Source organism: Caretta caretta, chromosome 23 (genome assembly GCF_965140235.1).
Source record: "Caretta caretta isolate rCarCar2 chromosome 23, rCarCar1.hap1, whole genome shotgun sequence".
Lineage (NCBI taxonomy): Eukaryota > Metazoa > Chordata > Testudines > Cheloniidae > Caretta > Caretta caretta.
The window spans coordinates 3,218,422-3,236,841 of record NC_134228.1 but is presented as its reverse complement, the minus strand read 5'-3'; the positions used below and the strand labels follow the sequence as shown (position 1 = coordinate 3,236,841).

The 18,420-nt window shown below is 58.0% G+C and overlaps 2 protein-coding genes across 2 annotated transcripts; one reads left to right on the top strand and one right to left on the bottom strand.

The window, feature by feature from the left end:
* Positions 1 to 2,121: 2,121 nt before the first annotated feature.
* LOC125628183 (proteasome subunit alpha type-6) lies at positions 2,122 to 8,365 on the top strand. Its single transcript, XM_048833038.2, has 8 exons — positions 2,122 to 2,169; positions 2,408 to 2,594; positions 3,855 to 3,949; positions 5,389 to 5,470; positions 6,474 to 6,629; positions 7,065 to 7,240; positions 7,640 to 7,734; positions 7,819 to 8,365. Exons 1-8 carry the CDS (start codon positions 2,137 to 2,139, stop codon positions 7,874 to 7,876), a joined length of 882 nt encoding a protein of 293 aa, XP_048688995.2. The 5' UTR covers positions 2,122 to 2,136; the 3' UTR covers positions 7,877 to 8,365.
* Positions 8,366 to 9,800: 1,435 nt separating this feature from the next.
* NFKBIB (NFKB inhibitor beta) lies at positions 9,801 to 17,884 on the bottom strand. Its single transcript, XM_048833037.2, has 6 exons — positions 17,335 to 17,884; positions 16,456 to 16,561; positions 15,328 to 15,556; positions 14,596 to 14,684; positions 14,241 to 14,474; positions 9,801 to 13,119 (listed from the first exon to the last, which is right to left on the bottom strand). Exons 1-6 carry the CDS (start codon positions 17,730 to 17,732, stop codon positions 13,072 to 13,074), a joined length of 1,104 nt encoding a protein of 367 aa, XP_048688994.2. The 5' UTR covers positions 17,733 to 17,884; the 3' UTR covers positions 9,801 to 13,071.
* Positions 17,885 to 18,420: the final 536 nt, after the last annotated feature.

Here is an 18,420-nt window from a genome sequence, read left to right as displayed (position 1 = left end):
GCCAGGGAAGAAATCTAGTGGTTTATTCCCCTCCACACACAGGTGGAAATTTGAGCAAGAGGATATGCGTGGAAGTCCCAGTCTCTTCTGCATTTAGATGCAGGAAGATCAAAGGCTGCTTAAATTGGTTCAGGGGAAGATCTCAGAGCCCAGCTCATCTCCCCAGGGGCTGAATGTGTGAAAATCTCTCCCCTCCCATGGCTGCCTGCCACTCCAGTCTGAATCGGACTGGTTCACAGCCCCTCTCTCTGGCTTGCCGGGGTCTCGAGGGATAAAGTCCTGCCTGAGGTTTAGGACACCTGCGTTCTAGTCCTGGTTCTGTTACTGGCCAGCTGCGTGTCCTTGGCCAAGGCCTGTTCCTGCTCTGTGCCTTGGTTTCCCCACCTCTAAAAGTGGGAGGGGCGTTGGGATCTACTGATGGAAACAAAGGTTGGACAATTCTAATCAATCTCTTTACTTTCCCTGCTCTCCCAGGTTCCCCCCGTTTTGTGATGCCTGAATTTGACAAGAGCCCTCCCATGCTCCACCCCCACCGTTCCAGTGGGGCTGGGGGTATGACCCGCAGTGCCACCTCCTCTTGGCCAGGGCTGCCTGGCCAGTAGAGATCCCCCATCAGCCTGCAAATTGGCAGGCCTGCCCCTAACCTCAAGATGCAGTTGCACCTGGCTAACGTTGATCGTTGTCTGGCTGGGTGTCTCGGGTCCCTCTCCAGGGAGAGAGGCCTTTGCCTTGGATTTGCCATTACAAAATTTATAAAATCTCCCCTCCACCTCCGATTATAAGAACATCGGATTTTCACTGCTGTACGGGGTAAGAACTCATCCTCCCACTCCAAGACCCCAAGCAGCTGCTGCTTGAGCTGAGAGGGGGATCTCCCCATTAGCTCTCTAAGGGACTATGACACATGGAGGCACAGGTCTGCGCTCAGCCAGCAGAGGGCAGAGGTGCATGAGCCAGTCCATTGCCCCGCCTGGCTCCTCGCAGCCAGGGGTCATTGTATCAAGGTCCTGCTGGGTCTTGAAAGGTGCCAGGGGTTCCCTTTGCACAGCGCTGAACAGCTCCGGCCCCCCTCTCTGCCCCGTGATCTCGCTGCCCCCTCTGCATCTCGCCGCCTCGTTCACGCCCCCTCTTCGCTGCCCACCCGGGATGGTACAGACTCCGCAGGCTGCAGAGCAAAGCAGGGCGCCATCCGCCTCCGTCTAGACGGAACCCTGCCCTGACAAAGGCCTAGCGCGATCCCGTGCCGCGGCGGTGTAAACGCCGCTCACGCCCCGAGGGGGCAGCCAATCCACCTCCACCCCTTCCATCGAGCGCCGTCTACACGGGGGCTTTGGGGGGGGGTTGGATTTTTCACACCCCATCTCTCATCTGCCTCGGGGCAGGCGGCTAGACTCCAGGTGATGTCACCAGCCCGCTATTTCCCTGCATCTGTGCGACATGCAGCCTCAGGTCTAATGCTGAGTTGAGGTTTTGAGGGGGCTGTGACAGCCATGGCAATTCCCTGCACTGTCTTGGGGAGATCTCCCTGTCTTAGGTTTCTGTATGACTGGGGGGCCAGGGATGGTCTGTAGTGCCATGGGAGAAGGTGACCACAGCCCGCTAAGGACTATGGGGGATCAGGCAGATTCACTCCAGAGAGGTACCCCCCGCTGGGGAGGCTTGCATATACTGGTTCAAACTGGGTTCCCCAGAGAGCAGCAAACAAAGAAAGGATTCTTGGCTAAATTGCCCGGGTTTAACCTGATCTGGGACCTGCTTTCTGATCCTGCAACACACCGGATCGTGAGCCGCAGGGGGGCCTCCAATCTGTAGGGAAGGGTTGGAAGGATGGACGTGTGCCCGAGGCTGGAGCTGGGTGGATCTCCGGGGAGCTTTTTAGCCCGCGTGTAGGTTTACATGGTTTCTCCGTCATGCTGTGACCTGCGGAATAAAAGCGCTGGCTGAGAAAGGGCTGGCGGGCGACCGCGGGGCCGTTCCGCGGCCCGGAGCCCCGGAGGTGGGAGCTCAGCGTGGCCGTTGGCTCGTTGAGGCCGTCTGGCTCACTGGGCGATTGCCAGCACCGGGCAGGGAGCTGCGGAGCCTGGGAACACCCCGGTCAGGAGGGGGAGAGCTGCAGGGCTCTGCCCAAAAGAGGTGATGGCCGAGGAGCCCCCGACGTGGGAAATGCAGGTGCAGTTTGCCCAGAAATGTGACAGATGCCAGGGCAGGATGGTTCCCCCTGCTGCTGCCCTGCCACCCCAAACTGAACCCACTGGGCTGCTCTGCACCCTCATCCCAGTGAGCCCCCAACCTGACCCCCTCCTGACTGCCCTGCACTCCCTAACCCCAGTGATCACCCCCCCATATTTTCCCAGCACCCCCTCTGCAGCATCCAGTTCTGCCCAATTAACGCAGCCTTTCCCAGCAGGTACTTTCCACTGGTGAACTGAAAGTGAAAGGGAAAGAGGCGAGTGTCCGTTTCTCTGCAGAGGGCCCTGTCTGCCTGTCTCCCTCCCGCTGCCCCCGGGTGGACGGCGAAATGTCCCGTGGGTCCAGCGCCGGCTTCGATCGCCACATCACCATTTTCTCCCCCGAGGGGCGTCTCTACCAAGTGGGTCAGTCTGTAGGGTGCTGTCTGGGGTGGGGGGTTCACACGTTTCTCATCCCTTGGGATTGAAGCCAGAGCGGGGTTGGCGCCCTTGCTCCCAAGCATGGGGCCTGGAATAATCAACAGGACTCCTGGGTTCTGTCCCCTGCTCTGGGAGGGGAGCAGGGTCTAGTGGTTAGAGCGGGGAGGGGGGCTGGGAGCCAGGACTCCTGGGTTCTGTCCCCTGATCTGGGAGGGGAGCAGGGTCTAGTGGTTAGAGCGGGGAGAGGGGATGGGAGCCAGGACTCCTGGGTTCTGTCCCCTGGGAGGGGAGTAGGGTCCAGCAGCTAGAGTACAGGGTTGGTGTCAGAAATCCTGGGTGCTGGTCCTGGTTCTGAGAAGCAGCAGGGGCTAGTGCAGGGGTGGGCAAACTATGGCCCGTGGCCGGATCCGGCCCCGCCAGCTGTTTTAAGCCGGCCCTCGAGCTCCCACTGGGGAGCAGGGTCTGGGGCTTGCCCTGCTCTGGCGCTCCAGCCCAGGAGCAGGGTCGGGGACCACTCCACGCGGCTCCAGGAAGCAGCGGCATGGCCCCCCTCCGGCTCCTATGTGCTCCAATGGCCCCCTCCGGCGCTCCAATGGGAGCTGCAGCGGGGCGGGGGGGGGCGCCTGCGGACAGGGCAGTGCACCACCCAGAGCCTGCACCCCTGAGCTTCTCCCCACACCCCAACCCCCAGCCCTCCAAACCCCTCGGTCCCAGCCCAGAGCACCCTCCTACACCCCAAACCCCTCATCCCCAGCCCCACCCCCAGCCGGAACCCTCATCCCCCCCTCACTCCCCACGCACCCTACTCCCCCAGCCCAGAGCCCCCTCCCTCACCCCAACCCCAATTCTGTGAGCATTCATGGCTCCCCATACAATTTCTATTCCCAGATGTGGCCCTCAGGCCAAAAAGTTTGCCCACCCCGCTCTAGTGGTTAGAGCTGGGGAATTAGGAGCCAGGACTCCTGGGTTCCATGCCTGGGTCTGGGAGGGGAGGGGGGTGAAACTAGAGTGGATTAGGACTGGGGCGGGGCTGGGAATCAGGACTCCTGGGCTCTATTCCCAACATCGTACTGATTTGCAGCATGGCCTCAGGCAAGCCCCCCCCCCAGTGTGCCTCAGTTTCCCCATGCAGCAGCATGCAGGTTTTTGTCTGTGAAGCCCTGATGGAAAGCCCTTGAGAAATGCCATCACCCCCACACCTCCCTCTCTCTTCTTCCATTTACCGATTGCTGTCTCTGGTTGCAGAATATGCCTTCAAAGCCATCAGCCAGGGGGGGCTGACCACCGTGGCCGTGAGGGGGGAGGACTCTGTGGCCATGGTCACCCAGAAAAAAGTACCGGTAGGAGCCCAGCGTGTGAGGGACAGGCCGGAGATCGGGGGGTGGGGTCAGGCGGGCCCATGGTGCCCTGCATTAACGAGGGCAGCCTTGGCTCTTTGCTGGCGGCCCCGATCCTTGTGCCAGCTGAACCCGTGTGGGGAGCCTTAGGGGAGAAAGAACACGGGCGCAAGAGCTGGAGTTGGGCCAGGACCCCAAGGCTCATACCTGGGCTCTCGCACATCATGGGCCACAACCAGCTTTTGGGCGGGGTGGCGGGGGGGCTGTGAGTGCTGTGGGGAGAAAGTGTCCACTGCTGGATCACAGCACCCCCTAGTGCCTCATTGGGGTCAGCACAGACTGGGTGGGGAGAGCACCCCCTGCTGAGCCCCCTGCCCGGCTCCCTGCTGCACAGCGCCCCCTAGCGCCTCATTGGGGTCAGCACAGACTGGGCGGGGAGAGCGCCCCCTGCTGAGCCCCCTGCCCAGCTCACTGCAGCACAGCGCCCCCTAGCGCCTCATTGGGGTCAGCACAGACTGGGCGGGGAGAGCGCCCCCTGCTGAGCCCCCTGCCCGGCTCCCTGCTGCACAGCGCCCCCTAGCGCCTCATTGGGGTCAGCACAGACTGGGCGGGGAGAGCGCCCCCTGCTGAGCCCCCTGCCCGGCTCCCTGCTGCACAGCGCCCCCTAGCGCCTCATTGGGGTCAGCACAGACTGGGCGGGGAGAGCGCCCCCTGCTGAGCCCCCTGCCCGGCTCCCTGCTGCACAGCGCCCCCTAGCGCCTCATTGGGGTCAGCACAGACTGGGCGGGGAGAGCGCCCCCTGCTGAGCCCCCTGCCCGGCTCCCTGCTGCACAGCGCCCCCTAGCGCCTCATTGGGGTCAGCACAGACTGGGCGGGGAGAGCGCCCCCTGCTGAGCCTCCTGCCCGGCTCCCTGCTGCACAGCGCCCCCTAGCGCCTCATTGGGGTCAGCACAGACTGGGCGGGGAGAGCGCCCCCTGCTGAGCCCCCTGCCCGGCTCCCTGCTGCACAGCGCCCCCTAGCGCCTCATTGGGGTCAGCACAGACTGGGCGGGGAGAGCGCCCCCTGCTGAGCCTCCTGCCCGGCTCCCTGCTGCACAGCGCCCCCTAGCGCCTCATTGGGGTCAGCACAGACTGGGCGGGGAGAGCGCCCCCTGCTGAGCCTCCTGCCCGGCTCCCTGCTGCACAGCGCCCCCTAGCGCCTCACTGGGGTCAGCACTGACTGCCCCCGCCCCCGCTCCCTGCCGGGTTTCTTTGGAGGCTCCCCACCCGGCTCGGCACATAAAGCCCAGGGATGAGCAGGTCCAGCCGTAGGATGCAGGGGCGATTTCCACCTGGGCCCCGGGGCAACCGCCCTCCAGCCTGACCCCCGGGGCAGCAGGTGACGGGCCGGGGCATCCTGCCGGGAAATCACCTGGCCTTGGTGTCTTCACTCCCACCCCTAGGATAAGCTCCTGGATCCCAGCACGGTCACCAACCTGTATCGCTTGACGGAGACCATCGGCTGTGCCATGACTGGCATGAGTGGTAAGCCGGGGCCAGGGGCGGGCTCTGGTTCCCTCCCAGGGGATGAATCCTGACCTGGCGTTAGCAATTCCTGGGGACTCCTGCTCTGCGCCCGTCCATGCGGGGTACGAGTCTGGGACCGCCCCCGGAACAGGGCCTGGGCCCTGCCCCTCCACCTTCTCGCTCTGGAGTTCGCTGGTTCAATCCCCCACATCCCCCCATGTGGCGGCCTGAAACCAGATCTAGATCTGACCCGGAGACACTTACACTGGCTGCCCCAAAGTCCTGATCTAGAGAGCAAGGTGCGTGGGGTGATCTCGTCAGGCTGGCCGGCAAGTTTTTCTCCTCTAGAAACACGCTAGCCTGGATGCACTGAGATCTCAAATGCACGGTATTACGGCAGCGCCTAGGGGCCACAAGCTGAGATTGGGGCCCCTGTTGTGGGCCCCCGTCGAGATCAGGGCCCATGTAGTGCTGCCTAGATCCTCCCCCCAACCGAGATCAGGGGCCCCACTTGCCGGGCGCTGCCCAGACCCCCCCCCCCAAACACACACACACTGAGATCAGGGCCCCTGTTATGATGGGCACTGCCCAGACAAGAGCACATTATAGTCCCTGCCCCAAGGAGTTCACTCTCTAAATAGCCACAGCCAGGGTGATTATCCCTGTTGTACAGATGGGAAAACTGAGGCCGAGAGAGAGGGAGTGACTCGCCCCACGCGTCCGTGGGAGCCGGCCAGGGGTCGGAACCCTGGTCCTCCAGCTCCGCAGCGGCCAGGCTCTAAGGGGACGACTCTTGGGTGTAGCAGTATTAGGGCTTTTATCCTGTTTGTGAGCTGTTTGGCCCGCAGAAAGCAACGGACTCATTGAATGACACAGCTCTGATTCCCTCTAGCGGTGGGGACAGACACACACAGAGCAGGACTTAGACCCTCCAGCCTGGGGCGGCAGGGAGGGTGACACACACACACACACACACGTCATGCTTGTGCCTCGTTTGACGGGGGCTCCTTTCCCCGCCCAGCCGACGGCCGGTCCCAGGTGCAGCGCGCCCGGCACGAGGCTGCCGAGTGGAAGTACAAGAAGGGCTACGAGATCCCGGTGGCGATGCTGTGCAGGCGCATGGCTGACATCTCCCAGGTCTACACGCAGAACGCCGAGATGAGACCCCTGGGCTGCTGTGAGTGATGGGGGGCAGGGGAGAGCCCCCCCCACCATGGACTCACCCAGAGTCACCCCTCTCCTTTACCCAGCCTCCATCTGTTCCCCACTTAGCCCTGCTCACTCAATCACTGATCACCCCCATCCCCTACCCCACTCACAGCCTGCCCCATAACCCCAGACCCCCCCCTTAACTCAGCCCTCCCTTAATTGCTAATCCCCGCATGGCTGCCCCAACAAACCCTCCAACTTCTTCCCCTTCTCTAAATGCCCCCTCCCCCCTTTCACCTCCCCGAGGACCCCGGTGGTCCCCTAGGAGCTCCCCCCACACCGCCACTGACTATTCCTTTAGGGCCCCTTCACACTCTGGCTCCAAATGCCCCTGGTTCGGACGGTTCGAGACACAGGATCCCACCCCTTCCCATGAACCCTCCCTTCCCGCTTCTGGCAGCAGGTATGATCCTGATCGGGATCGACCAGGAACTGGGGCCCCAGCTGTTCAAATGCGACCCTGCGGGTTACTACTGTGGCTATAAAGCGACCACTGCTGGGGTGAAGCAGACCGAAGCGAACAGCTTCCTGGAGAAGACCTTGAAGAAGAAACAGGGCTCACCTGTGGATCCTGTCGAGGTCAGTGTGTGTGCGTGTCTCCATGCATGCCTGTGCATTGTGTGTGTTACCACACAACCGTGCATTACCGTACATGACTGGGTGAGTGTATCCCCTTCCTGGAGCAACGTGAGCCCTGTGCTGGTATAGATCTATCAGTCTGGTGCTAGAACGTATACGCAGTCCTCCACTAACAATCCCACAATGCAATACTCCCTTCAGCAGTGACTTGTCTGGTGAAAGTTTTGAATTCTACTCTCCAGGGGTGTCACGTCCCATTTAAAAAACTAGCACAGGTCATAGAGTGGAAGAATCAGGACCTATGTTATTTGTCTCAGTAATATCTTGGAGCAGGGAGTTCCACAGGTCAACCACATGCAAAGTAGAAAAAGTCTTTTCTTTTTCTTCCTTGGCTGACAGTTGGCAATTACTTGCTTATCGACGGTCCTCTCCACGGACTTCAAGGCCAGTGAGATTGAAGTGGGGATAGTAACATCAGAGCATCCCCAATTCCGGTAAGACTTCTTGGCCTACAAGTTCCTCCCGCCCATTTCCAGAGCAGTCTCGAATTAACAACACCCTGTCTTGGTGGCTTGCAGGACACTGAGCGAGGATGAGATCGAGCATCACCTGGTCACCATCGCAGAACGGGAATAACCTCAATGACCACCGAGTCCTTCAGGACAAGAAACTGCTTCTGAAAGGGACCCCTCGAAAGCCTGGATCTTAGTTATCACATTAACATGTAGATTCCCCCACAGTAATCCACTTACAACAGGGCTAATGTCATGATAGCCTGCAGTGCTTTTTAAAATGTTTAATTAAGAACCCTCCTAGTCCAGTTCCTTCCTGACCCCTGTGACCGCTGATGGCCTGAAGCATGAGATTTCTCTGTTTCTCTCTCTCTGTCAGGCCTTGTCTGTGTTATGTAAAAAAGGTGCATTTAGACAGAGCACATGCTTAATCTTTATGGGATGTGTGTAACATTAAGCCAGGGCATAAGTCTTCGCAGCAGCGGCAAGCCCCGTAAAACCAAATACTGTGTCCAGTGCTAGTGCTCACAACTCAAGGAGGACATTGATAAATTGGAGAGGGGTCAGAGAAGAGCCACAAAAATGATTAAAGGATTAGAAAACCTGCCTTGAAGTGACAGACTCAGAACAATCTCTTTAGCTTAACAAAGAGAAGGTGAAGAGGTAAGTGGATCCAGGCTATCAGTACCTCCATGGGGAACAAACATTTAATACTGGACTCTTCGGTCTAGCAGAGGAAGGTCTAACACGATCCAATGGCTGGAAATTGAAGCTAGAGAAATTCAGACTGGAAACAAGGTGTAAATTTTTCACAGAGAGGATAGTTAACACTTGGAACAATCTACGAAGGGCTGTCCACCAGTGGCACTTTTTAAATCAAAACTGGGAGGGAGGACAAGCTGTAATGGGCTTAATCTGCAGCAAGGGAGATTGAGGTGAGATATCAGGACAAACTTTCCAACGCTCCGGGGAGTGAAGCTCTGGAACAGGCGTCCCAGGGAGGTTGTGGGATCCCCATCACTGGAGGGTTTTAAGGACAGGTTGGACTTGCTCCTGCCTGCGGGCCGGGGACTGGACTAGACGACCACCCAAGGTCCCTTCCAGCCCGACACGTCTCGGATTCTGTGTGCTTGGAAAACACAGCGCTCTGTAAGAGCTAATAAGCTGACGTCACCCTAGGCAGAGCCAGCATAAAGCCTAGTTGTTAGATACATTCCAGGGGCTTTGAAGGATTTAGGAGGTAAAAACGGGCTGGCGTAGCTATTTCAATATCACAGCCCACTTTGGATACTCGATCCTGGAATGAGTGGCTCTACGGCAGAATAGTTACTCCACCCGCAAAGTCAAACGCTACCAGACTAGCTTCGGCTACAATAGCTCTGCCCGTCAATGCCAAGTGGGTCACGTGTGCAGAGGTGTGAAAAATTGAGTGCCTGGTTCCAGCTAGGTGGCTGGAAGAATTCTTCTGTTGACCCAGCGACCACCACCCAGATTAACTACAGCAGCAGAAAAACTGCTTCTGGCTACGCATAATAATCTCCCCTGCAGCAGCTGGAGCGCCCTGGGTGTAGACAGGGCCAAAGTAGGGCACAATGCTAGCAGTGAGATTCCTGGACACAGAGATCGGGAGCATCTCTTCTCCCAACACAAGAACAAAGGAAGTATTTGAGGAAACTGAAAAGGTAGCGAAGTCAGAACTCCGGAGAGGGAAGTGGGGGGGGCAGCATACAGGACTCGATCAGGCACGCATGGCCTAGTGGGTAGACTGCTGGGCTGGACCTCAGGAGCCAGGGGTTCCAGGCCCAGCTCTGCCACTGGCCTGGTGCATGACCTCGGGCAAGTCACTTCCCCTTTCTGTGCCTCAGTTTTCCTGTCTGTAAAATGGGGAGAAAATGCTGCTTACCTCCTTTGTGCAGCACTTTGAGCTCTATGGATGGGATGTGCTATGTAAGAACCGGGTATTATTAGAGATGGACTATAGCGGTGATGCAGCGAGTCCAGTCCTCTGTCCAAACGCCCTGCCCTCCACATGAACACCGGACACGCTGTATAGTTCAAGCAGTAGCTTTAATCTCATCCCCCATCACTGGTCAAGAACATACACGACACAGAGAGCGGGATCCAGCAAAAGCAAAGACTGGTGGGGAGAAAGAACACACAGACACAGAACCGTATAAAGTTGAACGACAGCTCACACACAACTCACAACATAGCTTAAAATCCACACGCACTGGATGAGAGTGATGTGGTATCTGGGTCTTTAGACACAGAACCAGCTGGGGAAATGAAGAGACAATGCTTACATAGAGAAAGCCATTTCCCTTCTGCCGAGTTTCTTCAGCCAGCCTCTTCAGTGTGGTGTTCCAGAAGAATGAGCCAGAGGGACCAGGTTGTTTTCAGGAGCTAACCTGGGAGGAGCCTCGTGAACAAAAGTGTCCCCCATCCAATGGATCAAAACCCATCTGTGGGGCTGGGTATCGGTCTGTCCATTCCAAGAACGCCAGGTTTGAGGCCTGATCCACGCAGCAATGTTTGTAACAGTAGAACTAGGTCATTTGCGGGGTGACAGGTTTGTGGGGGTTTTTTTTGTTTTGTTTTTAAACTGATAGCAAGACAGTACAACCGCTAGTGTGGTCAGTTAGACTGGTCTAAAGGTGCCTTATATTGGTACAGCCTATTCCCCTTCCCAGAGGGGAATAAAGCACCTTTGTGACAATATAACTGCATGCCCACAGATGGGATTGTACAACTTTAACTAGAAAGACACAAAGAGGCAGTGTGATCTAGTGCACAGAGGACTTGGTGAACCTGGGTTCTACTCCCAATTTGGCCACGGGCCTGTTGGGTGACCGTGGCCAACTCATTGTGCATCTGTTTCCCCATCTGTAAAATGGGGACAATGAGACTGACCTCCGTGGTTATCTCCTGCTGCACAGAGCCAGGTGTTGAAGTACTACAACTTGCGTGTTAGACAAGCCCTTTAGTAATAAGTGCGGAGGCCTAGAGGGCTCAATCCTGGTCCACTTGCGAGCTGGGAAAAGTATTATTGACTCTTAACAGTCAGGTCCCTCAGTCCTTCGCACTGGGGCAAGTGAACTAAAAATCCAACCCTACTTCCTAGGGAGGCTACTGATTCTAGGCCCCCCTCCCCCAAAGACACACCCAGAACCTCATTATCCCACCCCCACCTCCTGGTACTGAGATCACATTGAGGTCAGCTAAGGTGCTCAGAGCTTGAGAATTAACCCCGGCCCCCTAAAAACAGAGAGCCCCAATCTCCCCTTACATTTTGGCCTGTGTTTTCATTTACAAGACGTATGAGAATGTAAAGGAGAAAACAGCAGCCTCGTTGAAGGAGGATTTTGTTTAGAATTAGATCCTTTCTCCCCACACCTTTCCAAACCACAAATGGAATGGGGGGGGGGGGGGTAGGTCTTACTAATAAACCATCTGTAACTCATGCAGCCAGTTTCTAAATCAAGTCCCAGGTCTGCCTAGGGCAGCTCTTCCAAAATTACCCCCCCGCTTTCCCTCCCGGCAAACAGAAGCCATTTCAGACAGCACAGCACCCAGCGGTCCCATCTCCATCACGTTAGACACAAAGATCAGAGCTAGTTGGGAATTTGACAAACCGGTTTTCCCCCCCGGAAAAAAACCCACATCAATTTGTCAGAGCCAAAGCTGCTTGTGAACAGGGCTGCTTTGGCTGACTTGCTCAATCCAAAACACTGGGGGGCGGCTGGGGGTTTAAAACCAGTGAAACGTCCTGTTTTAACAAGGAAAGTTTCCAGTTTTGTCATCAAAACAACTTTTGGTTTTGAAATGAATAAATTCAGACGACAAAACGATCAAAATTTAACAACGCAACTGAAATTATTTTCAGCCGTTCCGCTCGTGAAAGGCCGAGGTGGGAGTTTTCAGCTCAAATTTGGAGCAGGCAAATTTATTGATCTCTAAAAACGTTACGGGATGGGACAACTGCTTCTCACACAGCTCCAAGAGACCCCATTGACACCCAGCACCGAGGATAGCACGAACAAGGCTTTACAGCCAATCAGCGGGCACCGAGGAAGAAAACCGACTCCTCAGGGAAAGGAATGAAGATGGTCCCACCCTGCAGTACTGGCTAGCTGCTAAGAAGCCAAGATTGGCCTTTCTGGACACAGATGCATCTTGGACCCTATGCACAGGTACAAGAGATGCGCGGTTCCTACCCCAGACAGGGCACAGGCACAGTCCCTCCTTCTCCATGTCTGACCCAAATCAGACAGCTCCAAACGCACCTTGACTCTTTCCAATCTCTCACCCCCACCTTCGAGATCTAAAAGGTCTCGCTCTTTGGCCTCTCTTCCCTCCTCTGCCTCACTCTGTCACTCCCTCTGCTCATCACACACCCCACCCCCATTCTTTCCACTAGCCTCATCTCTCATCTGCTCCTCCTGTGAATTCCTCCCCGGCCCTGCCTGTTTCAATCCACCTACCCTGCGCCGGAGCTCTTGCCCTGTCTTGGCCGACAGATCCTAAACGCTAGCAGAGGCTCAGATTTTCAAGAGCACTCACCGACCCTCGGCCTTACGGCTGCAGGAGGAGACCAGGGCTGCACGGCGCTCGTGAAAATCCATCCACCTCATTTAGGTGCTTAGATGGGGCCGGATTCTTTTTAGCTGTTCCCAAGTACTAAATCCAACTGGAGTTGGGCGGCACTCAGTGCTGCTCAAGATAAAAGCAAACAGGCCCAGGGCGTTTGAAAGGCAGCTAAAACCCAGCCGGAAATGTAACATGTGCTGTGCAGCTCCCCACTGACCCGAATTGCTTGGTTATGTGAACAGCATCTGTGGACTCCAGCAGGACCCCTTGCATGGATAGGGATGACGCTCCCGCTTCGAATGCAAACGACAAGTGGCTCAACAGGGCAAAGGATACAGTGAGCAGAGAAATCCTGCCGACAGTCCATCCCAGCTGCGACTGCAAAGAGCAGCAGGTGCCGAAATACCATTTTTTTTATTTTAACGTAATCAAAATAACTCGATATAAACTGACTGAGCTAAGAAACACAAAAGAAAACGAACAAGGGGGGGGAAATAAACGGATTAGATCAAGGCTCACGGCTACCGGTTCCAAGTAGTGGGAGCTTTACACTGAGCGTTGCCAGAAACTGCAGCTTTTGGATAAATAGTCGGAACTAGCTGGGAATGGAGAGATTGAGCCACTGCCAAACTTCTTCCCACAGCGGCAGAGCAGGACACGAGTCTTTTACGGAGAGGTTCACTGCCACGATGGGTAACGGCTCACGCTGCAGGGGATGCCGGCCCGGCCCCGTCAGTTCTTATAGTGTCCACTGTTGATGACTATGTCGTCGTATTCCTCCTGAAAAACGGGAGAGCTTCACTGATGACCTGAGAGGTATGGCGGGATCGAAGGGGGCGTGGGCGTGTTTAGAGACTGTTATGCAGCAGGTGGGGAGGGCCAGATTGAAACACAAAGTTGGCTGTTGCTGCCGATGCCCCGTGTTCAGGTTTCTTCCCTTCTTGTATTAGGCTCATAGATCCTAAGGCCAGAAGGGACGACTGTGATCAAGTCTGACTTCCTGTAAAATGCAGGCCCTGGAGCTGCCCTGAATTAATTGCTGTTTGAACAACAGCAGATGGGGGTAGGGGGGAGAAGAGACACAGACCTCCAATTTTGATTTAAAAACATTGTCAGTGATGGAGAATCCATCACAGCTCTAGGAAAACTAAGGACTAATTACTCTTAAAAATTTGCCCTTCTCTCCTGAATATCCTGAAGCTAGACAAGTCTGAATGCTTCAATTTCCAACCGCTGGATCATCTACTGTCAAATTTCTTATACCCACATAGCAGTGCTTAATTTGTGCTAGGGCCGAGTCCTGGCACCTTTAGGCTTGGCAATTCATAGCACCGGCATCTCGGGGCTTGCCAGGTCAGTCATGAATGTTAAAAAAAAAAATCACACCTCTTTTACTACAAATTAAGCACTGTGATGTACGTACTTACAAACCGATACAATCACCCCTTAACCTGGTCTGTGTTAATCCAACTAGACCAGAGACTCGAGGAACTCAATCCCTTCGAAAAGAGAATCCCCTGCTGGTGAAAGACCCCTTTGGTCTGCACTGCTGCCAATCGCAATGCCAGCGTCCCCACCCACTGTGTTTTAGAGGGACCCACTAAGCAGGGGGGTTCAGTCTCTGTGGGTCCTGTTTGATCTTCAGCGTCCACTAGGCTTACCCAGAAGGGGGCTGGTTAGTGGCAGAGTGAACTAGGAACCAGGCTGAGACCTGCCAATTCGTTCCACATGGGGGATGCTACATGGCTAGAGAATGGGAATGGCTTTCCAGTACTGCTGTCTAGGCCTCAAGTCCCCCGTCGCTCCTACAGGGGGAGGGGTTGCTCTAGGACAGAGATGAGCCACACTTGCAAGGGGTGAAGCTTGGCCTGGTGTTAATTCAGCACCCCCACCCCACTCACGTCGCTGCTCTCAGCCAGGCTCTCCTCCGAATCCCAGTCGGGCTCCTCCGAGCCGAACTCCCGGAGCAGCTGCAAGACCTTTTGGTTGGGCCTGTGTATGGCGCTATAGATGGGGGTGTAACCGACGTACATCCGGGCCCTCGGGTCCGCTCCGGCACGCAGCAGACACTCCACTACTTCCGCGCTCTGCGACTCCACTGCCAAGTGGAGGGGACTCCGGCCACAGCTCAGCTCCTGCCAGCGGTGGACAGACAAGTCAGCGAGGCTGCCATGGAGTACTCGGGGAAGGGTAAAAGCCTTCCGATCTCTTCCCACCCCTCCCCGTAGACGATCCACCCCAGCGCCCAGTACTAACTGCCTTGTTGAGATCGGCTCCGGCACCCACAAGGAGCTTGACCACTTCAAGGTCCTTCCGCAGGACAGCCACATGCAGCGGCGTGTAACCTGTGGAAACCAAGAGCAGACAATTTTAGTCAACCCCACAAGTTGATTTCCGTCTCCCTCAGGCCAGCTAGTAACCTATTGGTGGACCAGCTGGCTGCTGTCATGGCAGCACGAGAGGATTGTTTGCCCTGCTGGGGGGGACGGGACGGGACACCAAGACTAGAGGGATCTTTTATGGAGCAGTCTCATTGATTTCTTCGCTCCAGTCATGTCTGGCAGCAGGCAGTTCCACAGGTTAACTATAGGCTACACAACAGACTATGTATCCATCCAGCACGCTGCCTTTTGGTTTTTGTCACCCCCAAAGTGGCAGGCCTCTCTCTCTCAGTTAAGCCATTTCTGCACTTGGGGAAAACGGGCATGGAAGTCATTTTGGTGATGGCCAAATTCTGGTGTTTTCTTGGGTATGTTAGAGAAGCCTCAGGACTGCTCTAACTTACGTTTGGCCCTCCGCAGGCTCGGAGGGAGCGGAGCATAGCTGGAGCGCAGCATGCTCTGGCCACGGGAGCTGGGCTGGTGCCAGGCTGTTATGCCAGCTCCATATTGGCTGGGGAAGGGAAGGAGAGTGAGAATGCTCATGACAAAGGTCCCACGTGTAACAGGCCCAGTGTATTTCCCAGGTGGGTGATGAGAGTCTCCATACCATCATAATTGGTGCAGTCCAACTGAGCGCAGGCATCATTCCCCTCGCAGGGCCTGTGCCCGCTCAGCGATGTCAGGAGCCACTGTGCGCAGTCCTGGCAGCCCTCCCGGCATGCCAGGTGCAGCGCGGTGTGGCCAGCTTTCTCCTGCACGCAGAGCCCCGCCCCGGCTGCCATCAGCTTGCGGACAAAGTTGGAGGCGCCGAGAATGACTGCGATGTGCAGTGCCGTCTGGAGAAGGGCAGCGAGAGAGAAGGGGGTGAGAAAGCTCAAGGTAGATCTCCCCTAAAAGGGGCCTGGCCTACCGTCATCAACAGCACTAGAGATCACTTCTTTCAGTGGTTTTCACCCCAACTTCTCCCAAACAGCTTTGCACCCTATAACCCAGGAACAGTGCTGAAATGCAGCCACCTCTGGGCAGGAGGGCAGCAGCCAATTGCACAAGAGGGTCAGGAATTTTAGCCAAGGATGCCAGGGTAAATCCACTATTCTCACAAAAGCCACCTGTAATACTCGGGCACAGTAGCGGACAAGGTTATATCCTCCCTGTGCATGAGGAGCTGCACGGAAGTCAGTTTATCTGCCTGGGATGAGCGAAGACCCCAGGATGAGTGCAGATCAGCTTATGTCCTGAAACAAAGCCTTCCCTGACCCCATATCTGCTTTGGTCCATTGCTGTCAAACCCCCACGCTTGCTCCCCATCCCCCTGCCACAAAAGGGGCAGATGTGTTTTGATGTCAGCCCCTGTTAACACTTATTTTGCAGTAGCATCTCCATCAGGTTGGGACTCTATCCTGCTAGCTACAGTACAAACACAAAGCTAGGAACAGTCCCTGCCCCAAAGAGATTGTTGTGCTCTGTAACACTCTTCCCTGCTCCCACAAGTCATTTATGATGCTGAGGGGTTTTTTAACATGGGGTTGTGTTTCATTTTCTAACCAGCACCCCAAGCATTCCATAAAGGAGGTGGCATCACGTGGGGACCAGACTGGGAGCCAGTACTCCTGAGTTCTGCCCCCCGACTTGCTGTGCAATCTCCAGGCAAGCCAATTTGCCCCCTCGTGCCTCAGTTTCCCCACTGGAAAATGGAGGATGATACAGACAGAAAATGCTCCAGTCTCGGCCCAACCTGGCCCAGGTCGTTCTGCAGATCCAAGTATTCCGTCCCAGCCGTGTACTGCAAGATAGAATCCAGAAAGGCCTCATGTTCGTGAATCACAGCCAGGTGGAGAGCTCTGGGGAGAGAAGAACAGACACCACTCCCAGCAAAATGAAAAAGCGGTACCGCGCAACTGGCTGAAAATACTGCACCTGAAAGGGAAGCAAAGCGATTAGCAAGCCGAGGAATTGATTTAGTCAGCCGAGAGAGAGAGCACGTACCAAGGAGCTGGGGATATAGCAGGGAGGCCATAGGGCAAATCTTGGTAGGAGCGTAGGCAATGGAAAAAGCTCCCAGGGGTGACCGAGTTGCAGATGCCGTCTAAAGCCTCCCGGGACCGAGAGGCCAGGGATGGAGGGCCAGGGTCGGCGGAGACAGCACTGAAATATACCAGCGGGGGGGTGTCCGCGGTTTAGGGCTGAAGCACATCAACAAAGCTGCGTGTCCGAAGTCCGAAACTAGAGCAGGGAGCTGGCTGTGGGCCAGGACCGAGGCGCACCCGGGGGAGCCGACGACTCGGACCCCGCAACGCTGCACTTTCACGGCCCATCGAGCCCGGCCGCAGCCCAGCGGCTCTCCCGGAGCTGGCTTCCCCCTTAACGTCGCCCCCAGGCCGGGGACCCGTTGGGGAGACGGGGCTGGGGACCACGAGGCCCCAGCCAGGGCCGTTCCCGGGAGAGGGCCCCCGAGCAGGGGGCCGCGGCGAGAGGGGGCCTGGCCGGTGTGGGGACGGCACCGAAGCCGGGGGGCGGCCCCCGGGGGGCGAGGGCTTCACACACACACACCCCCCCAAGCCGCGGGGGGTGGGGGGGGGGGCGCGGCGGACAAAGCGGGCGCCCGGACACTTACGTATCCCCGTCCTCGGTCACGAAGCCCAGGACGTGGCGCAGCCAGGCCCCGGGGGCCCCCGCGGGCGCCTCCCCGGGCCCGGCCGCGGGGTCCCCGAGCCGCACGGCCTCCACGCCCCGGGCGAGCGCCCCCAGCTCCGGCCCCGCGGCCGCCCCCCAGCCGGCTTCCTCCTCGCCCAGCGCAGAGTCCAGGCGCTCGGAGACCGACCCGCAGGCCTCGGGGGCGCCGGCGGCCGGGCCCGGGCCCGGGGGGGGCTTCTCCGGCGGGGCCCCCAGGCCGTCCTGGATCTGGCTGAGCTGCCCCTCGCTCAGCGAGCCCAGGCCGCTGTCGCACCAGTCCTCGCCCGCCTCCGGCCGCTTGGCCTCCCCGAGCGCGGCCGCCGGCTGCGGCGCCGCCATGGCTCCCGGACCCGCCCTAACCCTGCGGCTCGCGGGGCGCCGCCGCCATGCCCGGCCCGGCGCCGCTGGCTCAGGCTGGGCCCGTGCAGGGGATTTCGGGGCCCGGGGAATTCCCCGCGCCCCAGCCAATCCCCGCCGGGCGACGGGGGGCCGCGGGGCGCGCTGGGAGTTGTGGTCCTGGGCCGCGGGGCGCGCTGGGAGCTGTGGTCCTGTGGCGCGGGGCGCGCTGGGAAAAGGGGGCGGGGCCGCGGGGCGCGCTGGGAGCTGTAGTCCTGTGGCGCGGGGCGCGCTGGGAAAAGGGGGCGGGGCCGCGGGGCGCGCTGGGAGTTGTGGTCCTGGGCCGCGGGGCGCGCTGGGAGCTGTAGTCCTGTGGCGCGGGGCGCGCTGGGAAAAGGGGGCGGGGCCGCGGGGCGCGCTGGGAGCTGTGGTCCTGGGCCTCGGGGCGCGCTGGGAAAAGGGGGCGGGGCCGCGGGGCGCGCTGGGAGCTGTAGTCCTGTGGCGCGGGGCGCGCTGGGAAAAGGGGGCGGGGCCGCGGGGCGCGCTGGGAGCTGTGGTCCTGTGGCGCGGGGCACGCTGGGAAAAGGGGGGCGGGGGCCGCGGGGCGCGCTGGGAGCTGTAGTCCTGTGGCGCGGGGCACGCTGGGAAAAGGGGGCGGGGCCTCGGGGCGCGCTGGGAGCTGTAGTCCTGT